The following is a 24,059-nucleotide window of genomic DNA, read 5'->3' as shown; positions in this document are numbered from 1 at the left end:
TATATTGTTTAGATAGGTACACATACATTGTATAGATTGGTACACATACATTGCATAGATAGGTACATATACACTGTATAGTTACGTATGCATATATTTTATAACTTGTGAAGTCAGACATGTTCAGTTTAGCACCTCAAATATATCTTGCAGTTTGGCATGTAGAAGTAGACATTTAAACATTAACATTTTTATTAGATTACTCAAACTGTGTACTGACGATAGTGAAATGTGGTGTCAAAAGAGCAAAGGATTCAATTCTTATCTAATGCTGGTGTCTTGGTGAGACACGTTTACAACGAATGTATGTCTATTTGTAGCTACATACTAGTATACAGAATGGTGATGAATACATAAGAAGGAATGGGTGTTCTCGACATAATGTAGCCGTAAAGTCAGTTCATTTTGCGTGGCATGTTGTTGACCTGTCAAGTTTTTTTCGGCCGGGTGTGTGTGTGCGCGTGGGGGGGGGGGGGGGGGTCGCGGGTGGGTTGTGAGTCGGTGGATTAATGGGGGAAGTCACCCGGTTTTCGAAATCGGCAGTAGGGCGGGGGTCATGCTATTTCGAAAATTGTGGAGGGGGAGGGGGGTCATTTTGTTTTGGATTGTGATGGAAAAAAACTTTTCTGCAGTGGCATATACCATGTGGTATGTAGAAATATATGTTATTGTCACTGTTTCTTACACATACACACAAACACACAGACCCACACACACATACACACACACACACACACACACACACACACACACACACATATATATATATATATATATATATATATATATATATATATATATATATATATATATATATATATATATATATATATATATATATATATATACATGTAATAATAAGCTACCACACTAGTTACATAACATGTCATGTAGATGTTTGGCTGTTCCACAATCAATCCTTCACTTATATTACAGTTTGTGGTCAAGCAGAACTTCAATGTTTGGTAATGGTAATCTTCATACATAGTTTATGAGGTGTAAATGTTCCCGTATGTATATATGTATATGTGTACACTGCCCTACCCCAACCCCCTGGCTGAAGAAACTGACAGGTCCCTTATAGGGCTATTCAAAGTTGTATAGTTGTTTTAGGAATACATACATACATTAATTTTGTAAGTATAGATGAATTCCAGAATGGTTTAACTGGATGGTTTTCATTTTTCATTTTCTTATCTTGTTAATAGCTTCGCTACCTCAGTATTTATATTGTATTCTTCTGATTGGTATGTAAGTTCTCCGAGGCTTAAAGGAACCATGTGGAAAACAGCTGTTGTTATTTCCTTGCTACCATTTGTTAAAAATAATTTCATTGTGTACTACTACTACTACTACTACTACTACTACTACCACTACTACTATGACAACGACTACTATTACTACTACTATTACTACTACCACCACCACTACTACTACCACTACTAATACTACCACTACCACTGCCACCACTACTTCTACTACTACTACTACTACTACTACTACTACTACTACTACTACCACTACCACTACCACTACTACCACCACTAGTACTACCACTACCACTACCACTGCTACTACTACTACTACTACTACTACTACTACTACTACTACTACTACTACTACTCCTGTTTACTGGACAAGAAGAATAATGTAACATCATGGTTACAATTTACAATCGGAAAACCTGTAAAAAGGTCTCCGCTTCATTTGTAATTTGAATATGAAATACTGTGAACAAGGTTGAAGATTGTATATACACTTCAATTAAACATAATATTATACACATTGTGGTTAATGAAGGCAGACACATTGTATAGGTAGGTACACATACATATATACTTGTATAAATACATACATACATACATACATACATACATACATACATACATACATACGTACATACGTACATACGTACATACATACATACATACATACATACATACATACATACATACATACATACATACATACATTGTATACATGGGTACACGTAATTTGTACCGATGGGTACACATATACTGTATAGATAGGAATGTACACGTTGTATATAGATAAGTACACATACATTGTACAGATAGGTAGACATATACTCCATGGATAAGTACACATCCGTTGTATATATAAGTAAATATACACTGTTTACATAGGTACACATACAATGGCTATGGGTACATATGTATTTTAAACATAGGAACACATACACTCTATATATCTCTACACATATTGTATAGCTAAGTACACATACATGGTATAATTATGTACATATACATAGTATCTATTGGTATATGTATATTGTTTAGATAGGTGCACATACGTTGTATAGATTGGTACACGTTAATTGCATAGATTACGTATAGTTACGTATGCATAGATTTTGCAACTTGTGAAGTCAGACATGTTCAGTTTAACACCTCAAAAATATCTTGCAGTTTGGCATGTAGAAGTAGACATTTAAAACATTAACATTTTTATTAGCTTAACCAAACTGTGTACTGACGATAGTGAAATGTGGAGTCAAAAGAGCAAAGGATTCAATACTTATCTAATGCTGTCTTGGTGAGACATGTTTACAACGGATGTATGTCTATTTGTAGCTACATATCGTCGCGTCAGTGCAGTGAGGTCGTATCTGCAATGCAATTGTATAGGCAGATACGACCTTACTGCACTGACGCGACGATATACAGAATGGTGATGAATATGTAAGAAGTGATGCATGTTCCCGACATAATATAGCCGTAAAGTCAGTTCATTTTACGTTGCATATTATTGACCTGTCAGTTTTTTTTCGGCCGTGTGTTCGGGAGGGTGGGGTCCGGGGTGGGGAGTTTTGTAAGTATAGATACATTCCAGAATGGTGTAACTGGATGGTTTTCATATTTCATTTTCTTGTCTCGTTAATTGCTTCGCAACCTCAGTATTTATACTGTCTTGTTTTGAATGGTATGTAATAATTTCACTGCATACTACTACTACTACTACTACGATGACGACGACGACGACGACGACGACGATGACTACTACTACTACTACTACTACTACTACTACTACCACCACCACCACCACCACCACAACTACTACTACTACTACTGTTTAGTGGACAAGAAGAATGTAACATCATGGTTACAATTTACAATTGGAAAACCTGTAAAAGGTTATTTGTAATTTGAATATGAAATAATGTGAACAAGGTTGAAGACTGTATATACATTTCAATTGAACGTAATAATATACACATTGTGGTTAATGATGGCAGACACATTGTATAGTTAGGTACACATACAATGTATAGATAGGAATGTACACGTTGTATATAGATAAGTACACATACATTGTACAGATAGGTAGACATACACTTCATGGATAAGTACACATCCGTTGTATAGATAGGTAAATATACACTGTTTACATGGGTACACATACAATGGCTATGGGTACATATGTATTGTATACATAGGAACACATACACTCTATAGATCGCTACATATACATTGTATAGATACGTACATATACTGTATAGATAAGTACATATATATATTGTATAATTATGTACATATACATAGTATAGATTGGTATATGTATATTGTTTAGATAGGTACACATTCGTTGTATAGATTGGCACACGTACATTGCATAGATAGGTACATATACACTGTATAGTTACGTATGCATAGATATTGTAACTTGTGAAGTCAGACATGTTCAGTTTAGCACCTCAAATGTATCTCGTAGTTTGGCATGTAGAAGTAGATATTTAAAACATTAAAACATTAACATTTTTATCACAAACTGTGTACTGACGATAGTAAAATGTGGTGTCAAAAGAGCAAAGGATTCAATTCTTATCTAATGCTGTCTTGGTGAGACACGTTTACAACGAATGTATGTCTATTTGTAGCTACATATACAGAATGGTGATGAATATGTAAGAAGTGATGCATGTTCCCGACATAATATAGCCGTAAAGTCAGTTCATTTTACCTGGCATATTATTGACCTGTCAGTTTTTTTCGGCCGGATGTGGGGGAGAGGGTGGGGTCGGGGGTGGGGGGGAGGTGGGGGTCGGTGGATTGATGGGGAAGGTCACCCGGTTTTTTGAAATCGGCAGTAGGGGGTCATGCTATTTCGAAAATTGTGGATGGGGGGGGTCATTTTGTTTCCGATTGTGATGGAAAAACTACTTTTCTACAGTGGCATATGCCCTTATTTTAAATGTGGCAAGTAGAAATATATGTTATTGTCACTGTTTCTTACACATACACACACATACACACACAGACAAACACATACATATACATATATACATGTATTACTAGGCTACTACACTAGTTACATAACATATCATGTAGATGCTTTGCTGTTTTTCAATCAATCAATCCTTCATTTATATTACAGTTTGTGGTCAAGCAGAACTTCAATGTTTGGTAATGGTAATCATCTTACATAGTTTATGAGGTGTACATGTTCTCGTGTGTATATATGTATGTGTGTACACTGCCCTACCCCTCCCCCAGGCTGAAGAAACTGACAGGTTCGTTATAAGGCTATTCAAAGTTGTATAGTTATTTTAGGAATACATACATACATTATATTTTTTAAAGTATAGATGAATTCCAGAATGGTTTAACTGGATGGTTTTCATTTTTCATTTTCTTGTCTTGTTAATTGCTTCGCTAACTCAATAGTTATATTGTCTTCTTTTGAATTGTATGTAAGTTCTCCGAGGCTTAAAAGAACCAGGTGGAAAACTACTATTACTAACACCACCACCACTACTACTACTACCACTACCACTACCACTAAAAATGTGTTTAAAATAAATTTACTGCGTACTACTACTACTACTACTACTACTACTACTACTACTACCACTACTACTACCACCACTACCACTACCACTAAAAAATGTGTTAAAAATAATTTCACTGCGTACTACTACTACGACGACGACGTCGATGACTACTACTACTACTACCACTACCACTACTACTACTACTACTACTACTACTACCACCAGCACCACCACCACTACTACCACTACCACTACAATACAATCACTACTTCTACTACTACTACTACTACCACTACCACTACCACTACTCCTACTACTACCACTACCATTACCACTACCACCACTACTACTACTACTACTACTACTCCTGTTTATTGGACAAGAAGAATGTAACACCATGGTTACAAATTACAATCAGAAAACCTGTAAAAGATCCCTCTTATTTGTAATTTCAATATGAAATAATGTGAACAAGGTTGAATATTGTATATACATTTGAATTGAACGTAATATTATACACATTCTGGTTAATGATGGCAGACACATTGTATAGGTAGGTACACATACATATATACTTGCATATATACATACATACATACATACATACATACACACACACATACATACATACATACATACATACATACATACATACATACATACATACATACATACATACATACATACATACATACATGCATCGTAACTATAATAATACATACATTGTGGTTAATGATGGCTTCACAAGAAAAAGAGCGACTTCAGTCATTTTGTTTTAGTCATGTTGGGACTCGATCAGAACAAATGCATGTCAAAACAGGCACAGTGGATTAAAATGGGAGTGAAATGTGCCTGTCAAACCATAGGCTTTACTTTCGATATGAAATATTACGAAGCAATTCGAAGCAGTATTGTTATCCCTCTGTACTGAATAAGAACAATCTAACACCAACGATCGTAATTATTATGTCAGGTGAATTTGTATATTTATCAAAAATCCTAAGTAGTGCTAAGAAATGGGAAGAGAAACTATGTTCATTAAATGTTTTGTCTTTGAATTTGTTGTTCATAAAATCATTTACAAGAGTCTTCATTCCAAAGTGTCCAGGGTGTTATTTAAAAGATGGAACAGCACTTTACTTCGATAACATGTCGAAAGGGATGATGGGAAATATAAACTATAAATGCCCTGGCACAGAGAAAAGTTTACTCAGCCCCGACTTGTTTGAAGATTGGAAACTTTGAAACAGCAGGTAAGTCACTCTAAATAATATGACAATATATTTCGTTTGGTGAAATGTTTTAAATCTCGATTATGATGTCCGTTCATTAAAAGACAGTTTGAAAGTAGAAGAAAATCCGAGTGAAGTAGCAGTCACAAGAGACTATCATAGTCTAGATTTTGTTGAGTGCAGTGATGCATTGTCATTAAATTGAGTATCAAATACTTGGGCTTTGCTTACTATTGCTTGCCACTGTGAAAAGACAGTTTACTCATTTGTGTTCGAAGCCCATATTCCTGCGTTGAAGATTACACAAAATTGGGCATCAGTCTATACGTATACAACAATACAAACACCGAAACAAAATAATCCAGTGTCAGCTGTTGTCATTTAATGAACTTCTTATTGAAAAAAAAATTCAGTATCCGCATCGATTCATTGACCGTACGCAATGTGTAACACAGGAAGCATTTTTTTAATTGCCGCTATCGGTGGATTTTTTTCTTTAAATCAGCAACTGAACTATATGAAGGCAATTGTTCCGTGTTAAAGATAATGCTAGAAAGAGAGACATAAAAACATTCGGACTCCGTCACTACCAAGAGTGAATCTTTTGTACTATCAAACGTGACGACAAATTGGTAGGAGAGAAATTACAAACATACATTCCAGCTTAATTATGATAAACTACGAATGTATCAAGAATTAGAATTTGTCTTCATTTAAAGGATGTTACTGCTACACCCTTCTTACACACCGCTAATATTACAATAAACTTTGCAATACATCACCCACAATTACCACCAACACCACCACCACCACCACCACCACCACCACCACCACCACCTCCACCATCGATCGTCATCAGCAGCAGTAGCACCGTAAACCGTATTATGTAATAGGTATACTCACACAGCGGGTAGTGTATTCTAATCGCCCAGATGCTCCATTAATCCAATATATATTTTTAATTCAAACTTACTTCATGGTGAGTTTCTTTCATTTGTAGGAAATCTATATAATTGGTTTGACATGAAAACATCATATAGTTAGTGGAGTACAATAGTTTCAATGTATGCTTAAAAAACTAAATTGAATTTCATTTTCTTTTGGGTGTGGTGGGTTTGTTGAGATATTTTAGTTGTGATGCTACAAAATCGATTTTACTTTTAATGGATGTGCTGTACCCCCAAATACAAATATTTCTTTAAAAATGACAAATTGAGAAATAGAAGATCTTTTGCTATAATAAATGCATGGCACTAAAATAAACTGTAAGTAAAGTGTCAACAAAAGACCTATTCTTTACTCACTACATACATGTACTGGCTTTATATTCATAGCACTGTATACTAATACATACTGATTTGAAATCTATTGTACGGTTTGAAGCAATTATCAAATTTATTTAGAAGGGGTCTAAGTATAAAAATTTAGTTTGTTATCTCACATTTAACTATTGATCTCGCCCTTATCAACTTGTCGGACTGATTCGTTGAGAAGTTATGCCTATAGGTTTGTTTCTGTTAGTTTCAGTGTATAAGCTTACAAGTTTGATTATAGATTTATATATCACTTGTTTAGGGTTAATTAAGACACGTTGAGTCTGCAAGGGTTTTAGCAAGTAAAGCTGGCGACCACATTAGACAATATGGATATAACTATATTCATATAGTAATGTTACCGTTCCTTATGTACCTATACGGTTTGGTAAAAGTCTCGTCTTTATCATATTCCCTTTCATACTGGGATTTAAGGTTCGTTGTTAGTGACTACCGAACAGATCTTTATTGGGATATTAAAGTGGCTTGTCTGTCGACGCCCTTCGCGTTACACGTTCCACGTCTAGTCCTTCATTTTTTTGTAATCTTCAACTTCTAAACCAGTTGTCAGATTTCTTTGTTACTTGGAGTGTATTCCTGTGGAAAAATGACCTCTTAGAGGATTTATGTTATGTTTTCAAACAATTTTATATGGTCAAACATAATTTGCATATTTGGCCGAAAGTTTTCACCTTGATAAAACCGCTTACAATTTTACTATATTTAGTGTGTATGTTCATTAGACTGACACTGATCCCAGTACCTTAGCCTGGGGGAGGGAGGGAGGGAGGGGGGTGACAGCTCCCCTCCTTTTGATTTTTGACGATTTGTTTTTAAAAATGCAACTTTTCTAATACGTAGCCATTTTATTGAAATTGTTATTTATGTGAGGATTCCTATCACGCGCGCTTTGAGTTGATGATTTACTTAAAGTAGAACGCGCCTCGGTTATTTTGGAGTTCTGCGCATGTGTATGCGCATCCCCAGTGAAAGAAGAACTATCACTCCCCGGTATAAACATGTCTAGTTTTCTAGGATAAACGTACAGTCCATCATGCATCTAAACTGAAAATGTACCCATTCCATTCAGAGTTTAGCCGTAATGTAAAATTAACCACATCTTCTGTTGCTTTTGTAGATCGATCACGAGCTAGATCCATCTATTTCATGGTACATTGAAATTATCTAGGCGTAGAGAATGGACGACGAACAGATCGACGACCAGCACAAACTCAAAATTGATCTGCAATCTGATCATACTCCCTGTATGTATTCAGTAGTCACAACATAACCCCGACCTATTTTAATTTTGTAGCTTTTGAAGTACGTATTTAGACAAGGGTGCAACTATGTAGCAGTACGAGGATGCCAAGTCATTTTTTTGAGTTGATGCTATGACTATTATTGTTCATTATTTGGAAAGAGGAAAGTAAAAGGACAAAAACAAAACAAAAATTTTGAAAATCGCATGAACCTTTCAAAAGTTACAGCAATTTTATTCCCTGAAAAGTACCGAATTGTTTAGACATTTTCAACAAATTATGCAAATATCTGAAAATTTTAGTTTTCCACCAGTTTCAAGGGCCTGGTTGAGTAGTTTCCAGGTGTGTAAGACTATAAAAACTATATATTTAAATCAATAGTGTCTATATTTGCAGGAAAATAATAAATGAGATATGATTAACTCATATTTTAACGAATGTCATGTGGTTAAAAATGAGTGAAACTGCAAAATATTTCTTCACATAAATTCACAAAATGGCCGGCACCGCGCAATATGGTTGAGTTTTTGGACATTTTGACAATTTCAAATGTTCATAACTCCAGTTACATGTTACAGAATTGAATGAAATTTGATACAGGTGTGCAGCACCAATATTTATAGCTATATAATAAGTAAAAACACTATATAGTGCTTTGAAATTGGACAGCTAGTTATTCAAACGTCATCCAAAATTGAAATTTCTAGTTTATCAAGATATGCCGTTTCTCAACATTTTCACAATTTCGCAGGATAATAACTCCAGAACTGTACATCCAAAATCATTGAAACTTTCCACATGTGTTAAACAAGTAGGTACCTCTGAATAAGAATGAGAGCAGTTCTGTACAGCAGGTGGAAAATATTATTTACTTATACAGAAATCACATGAAAATTAAATTTGTCAGTTCAACATAGGTGTCCACGATATAAACATTTTCACAATTTCGCGGGAGAATAACTCCAGAACTATGCATTCAAACTTTCCATAACTGTTAAACAAGTAGTTACAACTCTGGATATGAGTGAGAACAGTTCTCTACAGTAGGTGGAAATTCTGTACCTATACTTAAATAACAAAGTAAATAAATTTGGCAGATTTATATACGTTTCCATTCATGACTATACATGTACCATTTGTCATCGGAAAACCAGCCGGATTATCTACTGTTGTATGCGTTATTACAGAATGTCATTATTTGCCAAATTTAATTAATCCAGAGTTTTCCTATTTTTGGATTGAGTTCATAAGTTCAAGATTGAGCAATGCATTTGCCTACAAAAATGTTCTACTTTCGCTTTTTTTTTGCCGGTGGCTGTGTATGTTTCAGTCTTTGTTGTAATGCTCTCTCTTTCAGTCTTTCCTTCAAGTCTAGTAACTTCTGTCTTCTTTCCTCTGTTGTTGTAGTATGTGTGTCCATTTGTTCACAGTTATCTGTAGTTGTATTCTTTATGTTGTGTTCAATTATTTGTAAAAGGTGACCTCGTAAAACATCTGTATTGTGACATTTTCCATTTTGTGAGAAGAAAAAGTGTTCTTTCGGTACCCCCTTTACTTGTATTATAGTTTTGTAAAAATTGATTTGATCTTTTAAAAGTTCTTTTTTCTTCCCTTCTGTCTTTCCGGTCAATAAGGTTTCAATATCTTTATCACATCTACACTGTCCACCAATCTGGGTCACTCTGTCAAGTAAACCCTGTCTTGTGTCCTGTTGTTTTTTCTGTTTCTTTTCCCTTGCCCCGGCTTTTGCTTTCAATATCTGAAGTCTGCCTTCTCTGATTGCCTTCTTTCTTGTTTTATAGTTGTCAACAAATTCTGGTGCTCTTCTTCGAGCTAGGGTGATTACATCTCTTCTTTTCTCACTGTCCATGTCTTTAAGCCACTTGTTTGTTTTGTTGTTTGTAAATAAAATTAAACCCTCCAGAGCAACGGTGGATGCATTTGGCTTTTCTTTCAGAAGCCGGTCAAGACAACCGAAGCTGTGCTCGGTTGAAATGTTTGTTTTGGGGACACTAGTAGTCTCTTGATGTTTCACTTCAGTTACTGAAGTATGCTTCCCTCCTGGGAGGTGGTCAGTGAGCATTCTTTCAGTGACAATCAAAAGAGCACTACACAGAACTCCTAGTACCATTTCTGTCATCTCATCCTCTTCTTCTGAGTCAGACAGAAACAAATTATAATACACCACATCTTTTACTGGGGGGAAATCTGGATACAAACATGTAGACTGGACAAGCAGATCTGCCGGGTTATCCTTCCACTCATACAACTTGTCACGAAGCAGGGAGTAATACCTGTTCATATCAAGGACATGCATTTTACTGTCCAGTAACTGCCAAAGGGGTGATGTTATGACTCTCTCCAAAATGCCAAGAGCTCTAACAGTGCTGGTAATGTTCTTGCATCGGATATCAGCATTGATGGCACGCAACATTTTGTTGGATTTCTCAGACTGGTCAAGAAGATGTAACAGGTCAGCCGTATGGTGATAGACGGCACTTGCATTTTCAAACAAAATATTAAACCTGTTTCCAACAAAGTCTTGTAAGTAGCACTTTTTGCCATCTAAAACTGCGCGGAATGTTTCTGGCTGTCCGACTTGTTGGTTCGAATTCCTTCCACCAGAGAATGTTTCACACACATCCCTGATCAGTCTGTAGGCGCTGGACTGACTACCAATATTCCATGTTTTAAATTCTGGAAGTGCGGCCATGCCAAGAGAAGTACCCTCTAACTGATCAATTTCCTTCATTGTGGACTCCACATAATCGGCCATACCAACTACATAATGGAGTCCACAATAAAAGTCATTGATGTTGGTTAGAGAGGCCTTTTTCTGCTTACTCAAATTTTGCCAGTCATCAACAACGTCAGGTAGGACCTTACTACGCCATTTTTCCAGTTCAGCAACATAGTTTTTGTTTACAATATGCCTATCAGACATTGTGTTCTTGATTTTACTTAGGAGTGCTTTTGATGTAGTGTCATCATCACTGTCTATTAGGCTAGCAAGCTCATCAAAGACAGTCTTAGTGGTGTCAAGTTGTGTCTGTGTGTCCCCTCCAAGCGCATCATGCATTCATATGGTATAAGATCCTCTATCTGTGGACACCTCAAAATCCAGGAATTTCTTTTCATGTTTTGAAGTACCATCAAACATGAGTGTGTGGTGTGTTCCATCAAGCATGGCTTCAGCTGCCTGTCGCTTAGCTAGAACATTAGCTTCTACGCTCATCAGCCTTACCAGTGAAGCTTTTGATAGTCTATCAACATCTATTTCACATAGATTCTTTAAAACTGTGCGAATGATGTCTGATACATGATTGGCACCTACACCCTGTTTGAGAAGTTCATAACATGTTATGCGTACTTCATCAGTATATTTCCCATCATGGAAAGATGTTAGTTTTCTTCCCTCTTGCAAGGCTTCAATTATAATTCTCAGGTCATCATTGTCCACTTCAAGTTCTTTAATCTTCTTCTGTAATTCTGTTTCTTTCATTTTATGTTGTACTTCTGTGGTTCTCAACTTCTGTCGTTGCCTGGATAATTCTTGTGCTGCTCGTCTTTTCTTTACACTCTCAACATTACATTTGTTTGTAAGTAAATTAACGTGTTCTTCAACTTTCAATCTTTCATCCTCCATTTCCTCAATTACTGTCAAGTGTTTAATCTTCATGTCTTCAACTTGCTTTTTGTTATGACTTCTGAATTCATCATCTGCTTTAATTTTATCTTGCTGTAATTCTTTACATTTCTCATCGCTGCTGGTCTTCAGATACTCAACCTCTTTCTCAAGCTGTTTTATCTTGTCATCTTTTCTCTTTAGTCTTTTGTTAACATTTCTTGTGTTGTATATTGATAATTTCTTTCGTGCTTCTTCATGTGTGTGTATAAGTTTCTTGTGGTGTCTTGTGATTTGTTCCAAATCTTTCTTTGTTTTATCAAGCTCTTTTTTTGTTGACTCTGATTCATGAATGTACTTTACTTGCAGGTCATCATACTCTTCCAACATTATTTCCCCTGTCCTTGTGCACATGTTGATACGAGCTTCATAATCATCTAATACATCCTCATCCATTTCAAAGTCATCCATTACCATTTCATCATAGTTACTCTGACCCAATGTTGTATCTTCAGTCTCCATGTCTTGTGTATTCATCATTATGGCTTGTGTTGTCTCTGTTTTATCACTGTCAACTGATACTTTCTGTTTCGGTGCATGGTACTCACTGTTCAGAAATGCCTGTTGTCTCTTTTCTTTCCCTCTGAATCTCAGTTTTGACTTCATCTTCATTACACGATCAAATGATGATTTTAAGTGTCCCTGGTGATATTGTCCCTTTCAAACTAAAAATAAACTCTATCCACCTACTGACATCTAACCAGCTATAATTGTGTTTCTGCCGAAATATACTCAGCTCAACTACCATCTTGTTGGTCAACTTGAAGCTTGGGGAGAAGTCACACTGCACCAATTTTTCTATGGTGATGTCCAAGGACTGCCAAGTTTCCCCGAGAATACAACCAGTTTTCAATTGTAGTTCAAGACAAGGTTTGAGTAAAATTTCACGATTGCCTGAGACGGTAGCCTTTTCTTTCAATCTTCTAATTTTTTTAACTAAATCATATATATTCTCTGGGACTGACACATTGTTTGACAGCTTTCTCAGAACAGCAGGTACTTTATCCTTTAATGACATTCCAGCAGCTTCCACTGCTTCAATAATTTCATTCACCATCTGATATGTGAACTGTGATATATTGCTTGGTAGGTTTGCTATACAAACAAAAACATACAGAAATATCTAATCAGATCAATGATCACTTCTACCTAATAACTAATTTACCTTCATAAAATCAATTTTATCTATCATCAAGTGCAATAAATTATTGTATTTAGTCATTTACTAACAATCAATTTTTGTAACTCGATCAACTATATACAATTTGTAAAGTGAATTTCATCATCATCGTCATCAATAGCAATCAATTGTTAATATATAAAACCAACTGTATTTATTGACTACAACATTTGAAAAACTTGTATTTATTATTAATAGACATCATGAAATAAGTAATTTATAAATGGATGATAAGTATGTTGAGGAAATACTGAGCGAGTCAAAATTTGTGTACAATACACACTGTAAAACCAATCTCTATTTCAACGTCTGCGAGGGCGCTGTCGGTATAAACATCGCGATCGTTTCGAAAATGATGGCTAAAACTAGAAATAAACACTCAAATATACCTTTTCTGATATCAAATGAATCAAAGTAAACAAATCAAACACTTACAATCATGACAATCATGAAGGAAAGTCACTATTTGGTCCCGTTGTAGCACTTGTACGCTGTCAATACCTCCACACTGTGACTGTGAGGTCGCCATTTTGAAAATGCAGGTTCACAAACTGAAAACAAGACAAAAGTTTATACTCAATAAACATGTTCTGCCCACTACAGATTTCACTCAAATTTGGTACGAATTAGGTTGATATACTATTTATCCATTAAATGATATCGATGTATGAAAATCTTTCACGGATCATCAAAAAATTCGAACCGTAATTTCTGAGCATCACTCACCTCTCGATTGCTTGCATTTTACCCCTGAAACAACACAGTCGACTGCACCTAGATGATAATGGTTTGATCCTCCAGTTGATTGCCAAATATGGTTATCCTACGTTAACGACAGCACATGTTCCTAGCGGTTTCATTTAAGGATAGGTAGCACCAGGTTAGGTAAAGTGCGTGCCACATCTTCGTGGTTTTTGACCGGAGCGCCTGTTCCAACTGCGCTCTCGCCAGTGCGTCAAGCAGAGATACTTGATATCAAAAATTCAGAAAAGTCAACTCTCAGGTTCTGTGCACTGCGCGTCGTGTCAATGTCGCAACATTTCATGGGACGTTTGGCATCCCTAGGCCGCCAACAGATACAGGGGCTTTTTGTAGCAAAAGCATTCTGTGACTAGAAATAAATACGAGTGTAGTCAAAGGAATGCGAATGCCAATTTGGGTCTCTCGTTATTGTTTTCGTGTTGACCCCCTGATCGTTGTGACTGCAAAGTTGAATTCGTACGAATATCGCTCCGAAGTATCCACCAACTTTCTCTATGAACTACCGATCAAACTCGGAAGTAGACACGAAAAAAGTACAATGTCACCATCACAGTCCACTTCTCTCCCGGGACCTTTCATCATATTTTCCACATGTGAATTGTTGTAATTCAGCAGCGGGTACAGTCAAATGTAGTCTAATACCCTCCTTCATCGAACCTCAGGATCTCTCTTTACAAATGTGAAAGATAAAATGAAGAAAACCCGAAGGTAAGTTTCAAACTTGCTGTACGCTATGTGGTGTATAAATTACGCATGCTATGTGTATACACTTGTGGAGTAGTATAGTTAATTAATACACTAGTGAAGATCGTATCAATTTTGCAAGCGTGGGATTCCAAAAAAAAAGCATTCCTTTAGACAGAATGGCATATAATCAACTATTATATGCCATTATACGCTATGTGGTGTATAAATTACGCATGCTATGTGTATACACTTGTGGAGTAGTATAGTTAATTAATACACTAGTGAAGATCGTATCAATTTTGCAAGCGTGGGATTCCAAAAAAAGCATTCCTTTAGACAGAATGGCATATAATCAACTATTATCAAGCGAAACCTCAGATTGTGGAAAGTTTAGAAGTTATTGTATTTCTAAAACGTGCACATTGATTATTACCGTCGCATTGGAACATGATTGAGTGACAGCCATTTTGTTTTCATTCAACAGATATGTACATTCCACTCGGGAAACAAACAACATTGAATATGGGGATGATTCATGAAGAGAAAACGTACCAAAAATGAATACCTATCGGCTGTCACATGTGCCATACACGTGAGTACTACAAACCTCTGCCACAAACAATCTTATTAGACACGGTTTAGAGTGGATAGTTTTGCCCTCATGATGAAATGTCTGTGGTCTCTTCCTTGAAACTTTGAAATTTGAACTAATAATTGTAGCGTTATTTATTTATTTATTTATTTATTTATTTATTTACTTATTTATTTATTTATTTATTTATTTTTAATTTTGTTTCTTTTAGTTTTTTTTTTCTTAGCTCATCTGGGTTTAGCACTCAAAGATCATGAGATCACATAGAGAGATTTAGACCACATTTCCCACTAGCATGAAAAAAAAAATTTTTTGGCTGCTATATTTTGACTATTGGTAAAAAATAATAATTTCACTTTATGAATACTAGACTGATTATAACTTTGTTTTGTCTATCATACAGTTTTGTTAGGAGACATTGCTTTCCACATGTAGATGTATATCCTTCAGTTACAACATTTAAAATTACAATTATGTAGTTTATGAACTTTATAAAACTGCTCACTTACTGAAAGATTCAACAGCTTTTTGCAAATTTACAAAGTAAACATCATTTAGGTTTACTAATTTGTTTGTGTTGATGGGATGATGTTCTGTTCATGTGTGCATAATATAGCCATATCTCCAGTGTCACTACTTCAAGTAAATGTATGAGATAAACTTTAAATATTATTATAAGTATTTTATTTCACTGACAGAAAGTTAAGTTTGTTAACTAATTTTATATCATAATGTAAGTTACCAACTGATTAATGTCTGTCATGTTTTTATTTTCTATGTAGGGCTTACACATGTACAAATGCTGACAAATTCCACTGCAAGAAATGGACTGAAAGTGATGTGTCAAGTGTGATGTTTGTGGTGTCACCCCACTAGTGGTGACACTTGTATTAGCTTAAAAAAACTTACATCAGCTATTGCCAGGCCAATATTGAGATGTCAGCAATCTACCACTAGTTAACCCAGTAAACATGAAGATTACATCTTCATCCGAGTGTCTAAGAAAATTTTTCATTCACTTTTCTGGTTCAAATTCACAAAGTAAAGATCAATTTAGAAACCAGTACCCCACTCTCTTCAGGAGAATGTGTACACAAATGTTATGGTTACTGAAAAAGTACAGCCATTTACAGTTCAACAGTGGTAATGATAATCACACATTCTGAATACCATTCAGTTCTGCAAGACTGTTCTCATAACATGCCATCTAGTGTTAGCAAATAACTTTGTGAAAACTGATGCATGTAATATTTGATGGACTAAATGTATTCCAATGCCAGCATCACCTAAACTTGACAATTCTTAGGCTAGAGGCTCCAATATTTCTCTCTCTGTAGGGGTAATTTTGTTACACAATTCAAGTGAAGGTAATGTGTCTTTTATGGATGTTGTCAATATATGTGTCCTAATGTTGCTTAGATTATGTAACATGACACATGCTTTCTATGCTGTGACTGTTGAATTCACAATATTACAGTACTGAAATTTGTGTTAGTTATTAGTTCATGGTTAAAAAATAGTCATGCCATTGTTTGGATATTTATGTAAAGTTTAGATATAAATATGGCTCAGATTTGAACGTATCTGATTTTTGGCAATAATTGTCATCTATTTGATGAAATTAGAAGACAATGTTATCCTCACTTTCATAAAAAGCTGTCATATTTTCTAGTTGTTTTTAATGTTAATAAATATTACTTTCTATTTGTCAAAATTTGCTGATGGTTGCTAATTTGTATTTTGATTGATTGCATGAGTGTTCATTGTCTGTATATCAACACAGGCACATTGTGGTTTTGTAAATGATCAACTTCTTCTCCAGCAGAATTCAGTTGCGATGAGGATACTCCATGTTTAATAGTTAGCACAGTCTTACATCTTTTCATTACATTACTAGCTGAGACAGGAATAGTTCTCATTTATGTATACACTACAAACACATCAATCATGACAGAAAAGTGGAGATAAACTACCATGGTATTGATTGAGATGGTCTTGATTGTAAGTTCTATTCATTTCTATACAAACTGCTTGCCTGAATAATATTACAAATATATTATAATATCACATCCAAAAATAAAATAAAATACAAGTAGTTTGTTAAAATAAGGAAACAATGAAATTAACTTGAAGCAAAACTGAAATCTGAAAAAAGGAATAAAAATGGTCTTTGAATGATTGGATCAAATCAAGTCTTCTGTTTCTTGGTTTGTGTACTCTGACTGTTGTAGCCTTTGCCTGTTCAAGTTTTACTGCATTCTCTCGGGTTGCAAGGCAGATTGGTGGTGAAGCACACAGAGACAGACAGACAACACAGACACACACACACACACAAATAATTGCATACATACATGCATTGTTATGTTATGGTTGTTCGATCCATACTTCCAGTAATTGTAATAGGGGAAGCCATCTTGGTTTCTCGCAAGGTGTATGTTTCAAGTTGTTTTCTTTTATAATAACTATAATTACACACATCTATAGTTTTCCAACCAAATCTCATATTAGGAGGGAACATTAGTTACATCAACGATTACCACTATTTACTGTTTCCATGGCAACCAATTTGACGACAAGATACCATAAATACCCATTGGAAGACATTGGAATGCATTGTGACCCTGCGAATTTGATGTAAAATATCTGAAAAGTTTGTATGGCTACCCCAATTTTTTTTTATTTATTTGATTGGCATGATTAGGTTTATCTTTCGTCAAATTATTTTAAAAAGTTAAAACGGACAAATAGTAAAAAAAAAATAAAAAATAAAAAATATTTTTTTCCAAAAAAAATATGGCGAAAAGTTTTTCATTTTTGATTGTTAATATCTTGAAATAAAATACAAATATTCCTATTATTTGACATGAATGTAAGCATCATATTATTGAGAAAGCAAAATGACCTGAAAAAATTATATTCATCGAAAAATGATATTGCCAGGGATTCATTTATTGACATATGCTTTTTGTTGACCGAAACCAGAACAATGAAACTCTAGAGGGCACCCTCCTTCAAAAACTAGACAGTGGATCCCCATTTTTTTTCCAAAAATATAAATCTTCCAACACAATCTACCACTGGTGCAAATTTGAAAGTGATCCGACGACTTTCAAAGTCGAGGTGCATTTCGCCTTAAGTCATAAGTGACTGTACTTACACTGACTACTCGCTAATATGTCTCTCTAGTGTATGCTGACTTAACTTTGAATAACAATTTGTCCAGATAATTTTTTTTAAATATATGCGGTGTAGCGAATCAAATTCTTTGTGTGTAAAATTGTAAAAAGCGAGCACATGCACTGCATTTACCGCGAGTAACTGTAGTCTTGACCGTCTCCTTCATTTGAGGACCCACTTTCTATTGACAATAGTTCGTCGTTGTCTTTGGTTGAAATGTTGTTTGGTATAATTATCTCATTGCACTGACACTAGTACTAGCGTTATTCCGCAATTTTCTTTGAAGAATGGCCCTGAATTAGTAAACAGAGCTGTACCTTCGACATCAAAATCCATGCTTCTTTTTTCATTATTATTATAATGACAAAGAGAATCCACTGATAGGAACATAAACTTACTGCCTGTATATTGTACTTGTTACTTTTTGCAGATCGAATTAAAACCTTTTATACGGTTTTCAAAACTCCTCTGCCTGTCATTTGATTCACATTCCTTGAGGGTCACAGACAATATGACTTCATTGTTGACTTGCATCCAGTTACACAGAAGACACTGTGACTTCATTGTTTACTTCCATATAGTATATAGCAGAAATTATCACTTCATTGTGTATTTGCATCTAGATACATAGAGAAACACTATGACTTCATTGTTTACTTTCATCTAGATACATAGAAGACACTATGACTTGTTTGTTTTCTTGTATCCAATTACATAGAAAACACTATGACTTAATGCTTTACTTGCATACAGTTATGTAGAAGAAACCATGATTTAATTCTTTACTTGCATACAGTTACACAGAAGACACTATGACTTCACTCTTTACTTACATACAGTTAGGTAGAAGACTCTATGACTTCATTGTTTACTTACATACAGTTAGGTAGAAGACTCTATGACTTCATTCTTTACTTACATATAGTTAGGTAGAAGACTATGACTTCATTCTTTACTTACATACAGTTAGGTAGAAGACTCTATGACTTCATTGTTTACTTGCACCCAGTTACATAAAAGACAGTGTATATTAATTGTTTACTTGCATCCAGGAAGACACTGTGACTGCATTGTTAATCTGCATCAAGTTACATATACAAAAACACTATGACTTCAGTGACTCAAATGTGAAGAAAAACACCCAATATAAACACTGATTTTAAAGTAAACGTTATAGAGAATCGAGAAGGGAGAAAGGTCCATTAAAGATGATATAAAGGTACCATCTCAATCTTGGCGGCAAACTGGCAAACTACGTATCTAGATCTTGGTCTGGTGAATATTCCTAAGTGCTCACAGTGGTTTAAATTGTTAACATGATATGCGATAATAACCATTTATTATGTTTCTTACTACAACTAATGTATATATTACTGGGGTGATTAAGTTATTAGCTTATACATACATTAACTTATAATCAGGGACCGATATTATCCATAAGCAGTGACGACACATGTTGAAACCTCGATCGTCGTTGAGGGCGCTGAATTGCCTGGCCATGAGGGCTATATCACCCGTTTATTACACCCAAGGGAAATAGCATGTGATTCTGGTAACTCACAGTCACGAGGGGGTAATGAACGGGTGCTACAGCCCGAATATAGGCCAGGCAATATGTGTTTTATAATATACCCCATGCTGTGAACTCGCGGTGGCAGACGACATCGTCAGAAGCTGCCATTTTGACCTGCTGCGAACTCGCGATTGTCACGTGACCATGTAATAGTTGATGGAACTATTTCCCTTGGGAAATAGTCATTCTATTTTCCTGTCACGTGACTGATTTTAGCGAATCATGGCACAGCATTATCACTAGGTATATTATAATAGACACTATGACTTCATTGTTTACTTGCATACAGTTAAATAGTAGACACTATGACTTCATTGTTTACCTGCATCCACTTACCTTCAAGACACTATGACTCTATTTACTAATAACAAGAGAAAAAACATGTAATGTTAAATCTGATTTTAAAGTAAAGTTATATAAAGTCCAGGAAAGGTCCCGGGAAGTTGAGATACATGTAGCATCTCAATCTTGGATGTAAACTGGCAAACTACATATCTAGAAGTCGGACTGTTGATCTATTTCTATTAAGTGCTCGTAGTGGTTTAAATTGTTAACATGATATGCGATAATAACCATTTATTATGATTCTGACTACAACTAATGTATATATTGATGGGTGGTTTAGTTAATAGCTTATATATAGCTTTGACATTTTTTTCAAAACACTCCTGAATACATACTCACTGTTTACTCGCTAGGTACTGAGATAGTCACCATTTATTCAATATATTACCTTAGATTGTAGTTTATTTACAGGTTTATGTTACTCATTATACAGTTAGTTACTTTTGATTTGTAAACTTTATACTTTGTTATTTTAGCATAGTAGTTATATATCAGACTGTTATAATATGTTAATTAAAATTTTATTATATTTACAACTGTATTTGTTTGCATCACGTTTTGTACCCCAGACTGTATTTTAACAACTTAGACATTTTTTTCGCTTTAATTTTGGGAGCTGTTTATTTGAAAACAATATATTGAATTGTTTTCTTTATTAACAGTTTTGTTATTGGTTGAATAAAGATTTTCATTATTTGACAATATACTCTGAATATAAAACAATTTTGCTAGATATATTACTAAATTACTGATTGATAGCTCTCAATACTTTCATTTTGTTTATATCTTATTTCTTGGTTTAGCTGCACTCTCATTCGTCATAAAAATTGTTATATTTCCCCCTTTCCTAATTAGTTGCCAGGAGCAACTTTTCCTAATCGAGGGGAATATGTCACGGACACATATTTGAATACTTATTATTTCGACAGTTTCGTCCACTTCTCTCAGCCATGAAACAATCGGTGGAATGGCGATAAAGCTAGACATTGACATATTGTGATCAGTTGATCGTAAAAATAACCACATTGCCTTGTCACAAAATTGTTTAATGGAAGCATATGACTTTATTGTTTACATATAAGTTACATTTTAAATTAATTATGATAAACAGCGTGATGACGCCATCATTTACTATGACGTCATCATTTACTTGAATGCAATCACATAGAGGACAATAAACGACATCGACAAGCCATGAAATATATAAGTGGTGTTATGTCATGACAAGATTTTGAACTGAATAGAACACTACATGAATGGGCGCTACATGAATATTGCTTTAGGGAAATTTAAAAAGAACAGGTCTTTCCCAATAATGCAAAATGTGATGGGTCAATATTCTATATCACATCATTTGATCTAAAACAATCACTGAATTCTATACAAAAAGGATGTTTTATTATCTTTGAAAAATTTGCATAATAACCAATTAGAGGATATATCATCACTAATAGCTCAGAATTTCCTCAAAACGTATTTCAGATGTAATGAGGGAAGCTTGTTTGTGCAGCTTATGATATTGAAACATTGAAACACTAAGCACATTATTAACACAACGATATTTCTTTAATTTTCAGTTGATGTGATCAATGAAGTTAGTTTATTTTCACCTCCATCTAGTTTCCATGAGAGTATACGTACACATATAATTGATGTAGTTTAGGCAGTGACGTGAGTTCGAGAGCCCAGCGTCTCTCCAGTATCCACAACACTTTGATCATATTGTAAGCTCTCATGTATTCATCCACTAGACATGTGTCATTTTGGTCCCTCAATACCAACTGTGCCCAAACTTTGGTCAATACTCCTGATCATATGAAGCATTTAGGCTCTATGTAATAATGGAAGATTATACCAATGGCATTATAGAATAATTGTACGATTTGTGCCAATGTTTATCCATATGACTATCCACCCGTGTTCTTTATTGACGTGTATTACATGCATATACATAATTTTACTGTTGCTGTGATCTGTATGCTCGTGATTGTGTATAGTAAATGTTTATTAACTTGCCTAACAACGCCTGTTATTATCTGTGCAATACACATCATTTTTGTGTTAATGTTGACTTGGTCTTGTTACTAGGCATGTATATGTCTATCGTTTGTATGGTTATCCACATTCCCACCCATCCCTGTTGTTATGTTTGCAACACACACCACCATTTGAGCATTGGTAAGGACGTCGTCTTGTCGCTAGAAATATTTCAATACATTTGATGAATGATTCTTTACATGCATTGGCAATAATGCTATCTTTGCAAAATATATTGGTATTTGGCAGTAATATTATCTTTGCCAACTATACTCAGACTGGTATTTGGCAATTGCTAAGGGCATGCCTAGGGTTGCTAGGACCACTTGTGTCAATATGTCTTGTTCAAAATCTAAACATCTTCACCAAGTGTTAGCCCAATGCATTAAGAAGTTATTGAGATACAACTCAGTTGTATAAGTAACTGATCAAACTTCAGTTTCTGGCTCACAATGAGCATCTGTCACCATGTATATACACTAGGTAGTTCCTCCACCGTCATCTCTCGTAATGGAAAAAGGGGCTGGGATTTCGGAGGGGGGGGGGGGAGGATCACTATCTTTTGTGCAATGTTATTTTTATCACAAATATTCAAGGAGAGAGGAGAGACGAGGTCAGTGAGTTTTGTACAAGTAAGGTCTGGGGGAGGCAACCATTTTTATTCGATGGAATTCTAGAAAACACTGCCCCACCCTGATAATTTAAGTCCAAATCTCAACATGCTAAAATAACCACTGATGTGTTTGAGTGGTCGTGGTATGCAGGAATGAGACAACATTCATTCAAAGCCATACAGTGTAATTAGTGTCAAGAACTTGTCAAACCATAGACATCATGTACTGGAGCCAGGAACCGCAACAGTCTTAACTGATAGCGTGTTAATATGTTATAATTAGTACAGCTGCTAGTTTTACATTATAACTTCCCCAGCTATACAAAGATTGAGAAAAGTGACCCGAGCCTACACCTGGGCCGCTCCTTGTTGTTTTTGGTATAAATTGTGTTGCTATTTTACGTAACTTCGTCCATTCACTGTCTTTCCTTAGCTCACTTCATGCAAGTAAACAAACAAACTGGTGTTTTTGTCATTTTTTTTAGAGGTGGAAACTAGTGTACTGTTAAACCATGTTTCCATTTCGATTGATCGGATCGTTGATTGCTCTCAACCTGGTATTCCGAGTAGAAGCGGTACCAGCCCAATCTACAAAATCTGGAACGCAACATGATTTCAGTAAGTTGAAATCACTGCTAACACATAAACGATACACCAAAACTTCCATTAAAAATCGAGCACCCAGAGATAAATATATATATATATATGTATATATATATATATATATATATATATATATATATATATGTATATATATATATATATATATATACGCACATCACATCACATACATACATACATACATACAT

The 24,059-nt window shown here is 35.0% G+C and overlaps 1 protein-coding gene across 1 annotated transcript in view; it reads left to right on the top strand.

Annotated features, from left to right (window-relative positions):
• Window positions 1–5,985: 5,985 nt before the first annotated feature.
• Window positions 5,986–24,059, top strand: part of LOC144440088 (uncharacterized) — a 58,506-nt gene continuing 40,432 nt past the window's right edge. Inside the window, exons 1-2 of the mRNA XM_078129346.1 lie at window positions 5,986–6,045; window positions 23,736–23,868. Of these exons, the coding sequence (XP_077985472.1) occupies window positions 23,763–23,868 (106 nt within the window). The 5' untranslated portion in view covers window positions 5,986–6,045; window positions 23,736–23,762. The remainder of the gene's footprint in view (window positions 6,046–23,735; window positions 23,869–24,059) is intronic.

This window comes from Glandiceps talaboti, chromosome 9, assembly GCF_964340395.1.
Source record: "Glandiceps talaboti chromosome 9, keGlaTala1.1, whole genome shotgun sequence".
Lineage (NCBI taxonomy): Eukaryota > Metazoa > Hemichordata > Enteropneusta > Spengelidae > Glandiceps > Glandiceps talaboti.
Note: the sequence above shows the minus strand (reverse complement) of the source record. Positions and strands in the feature narration are given on the sequence as shown.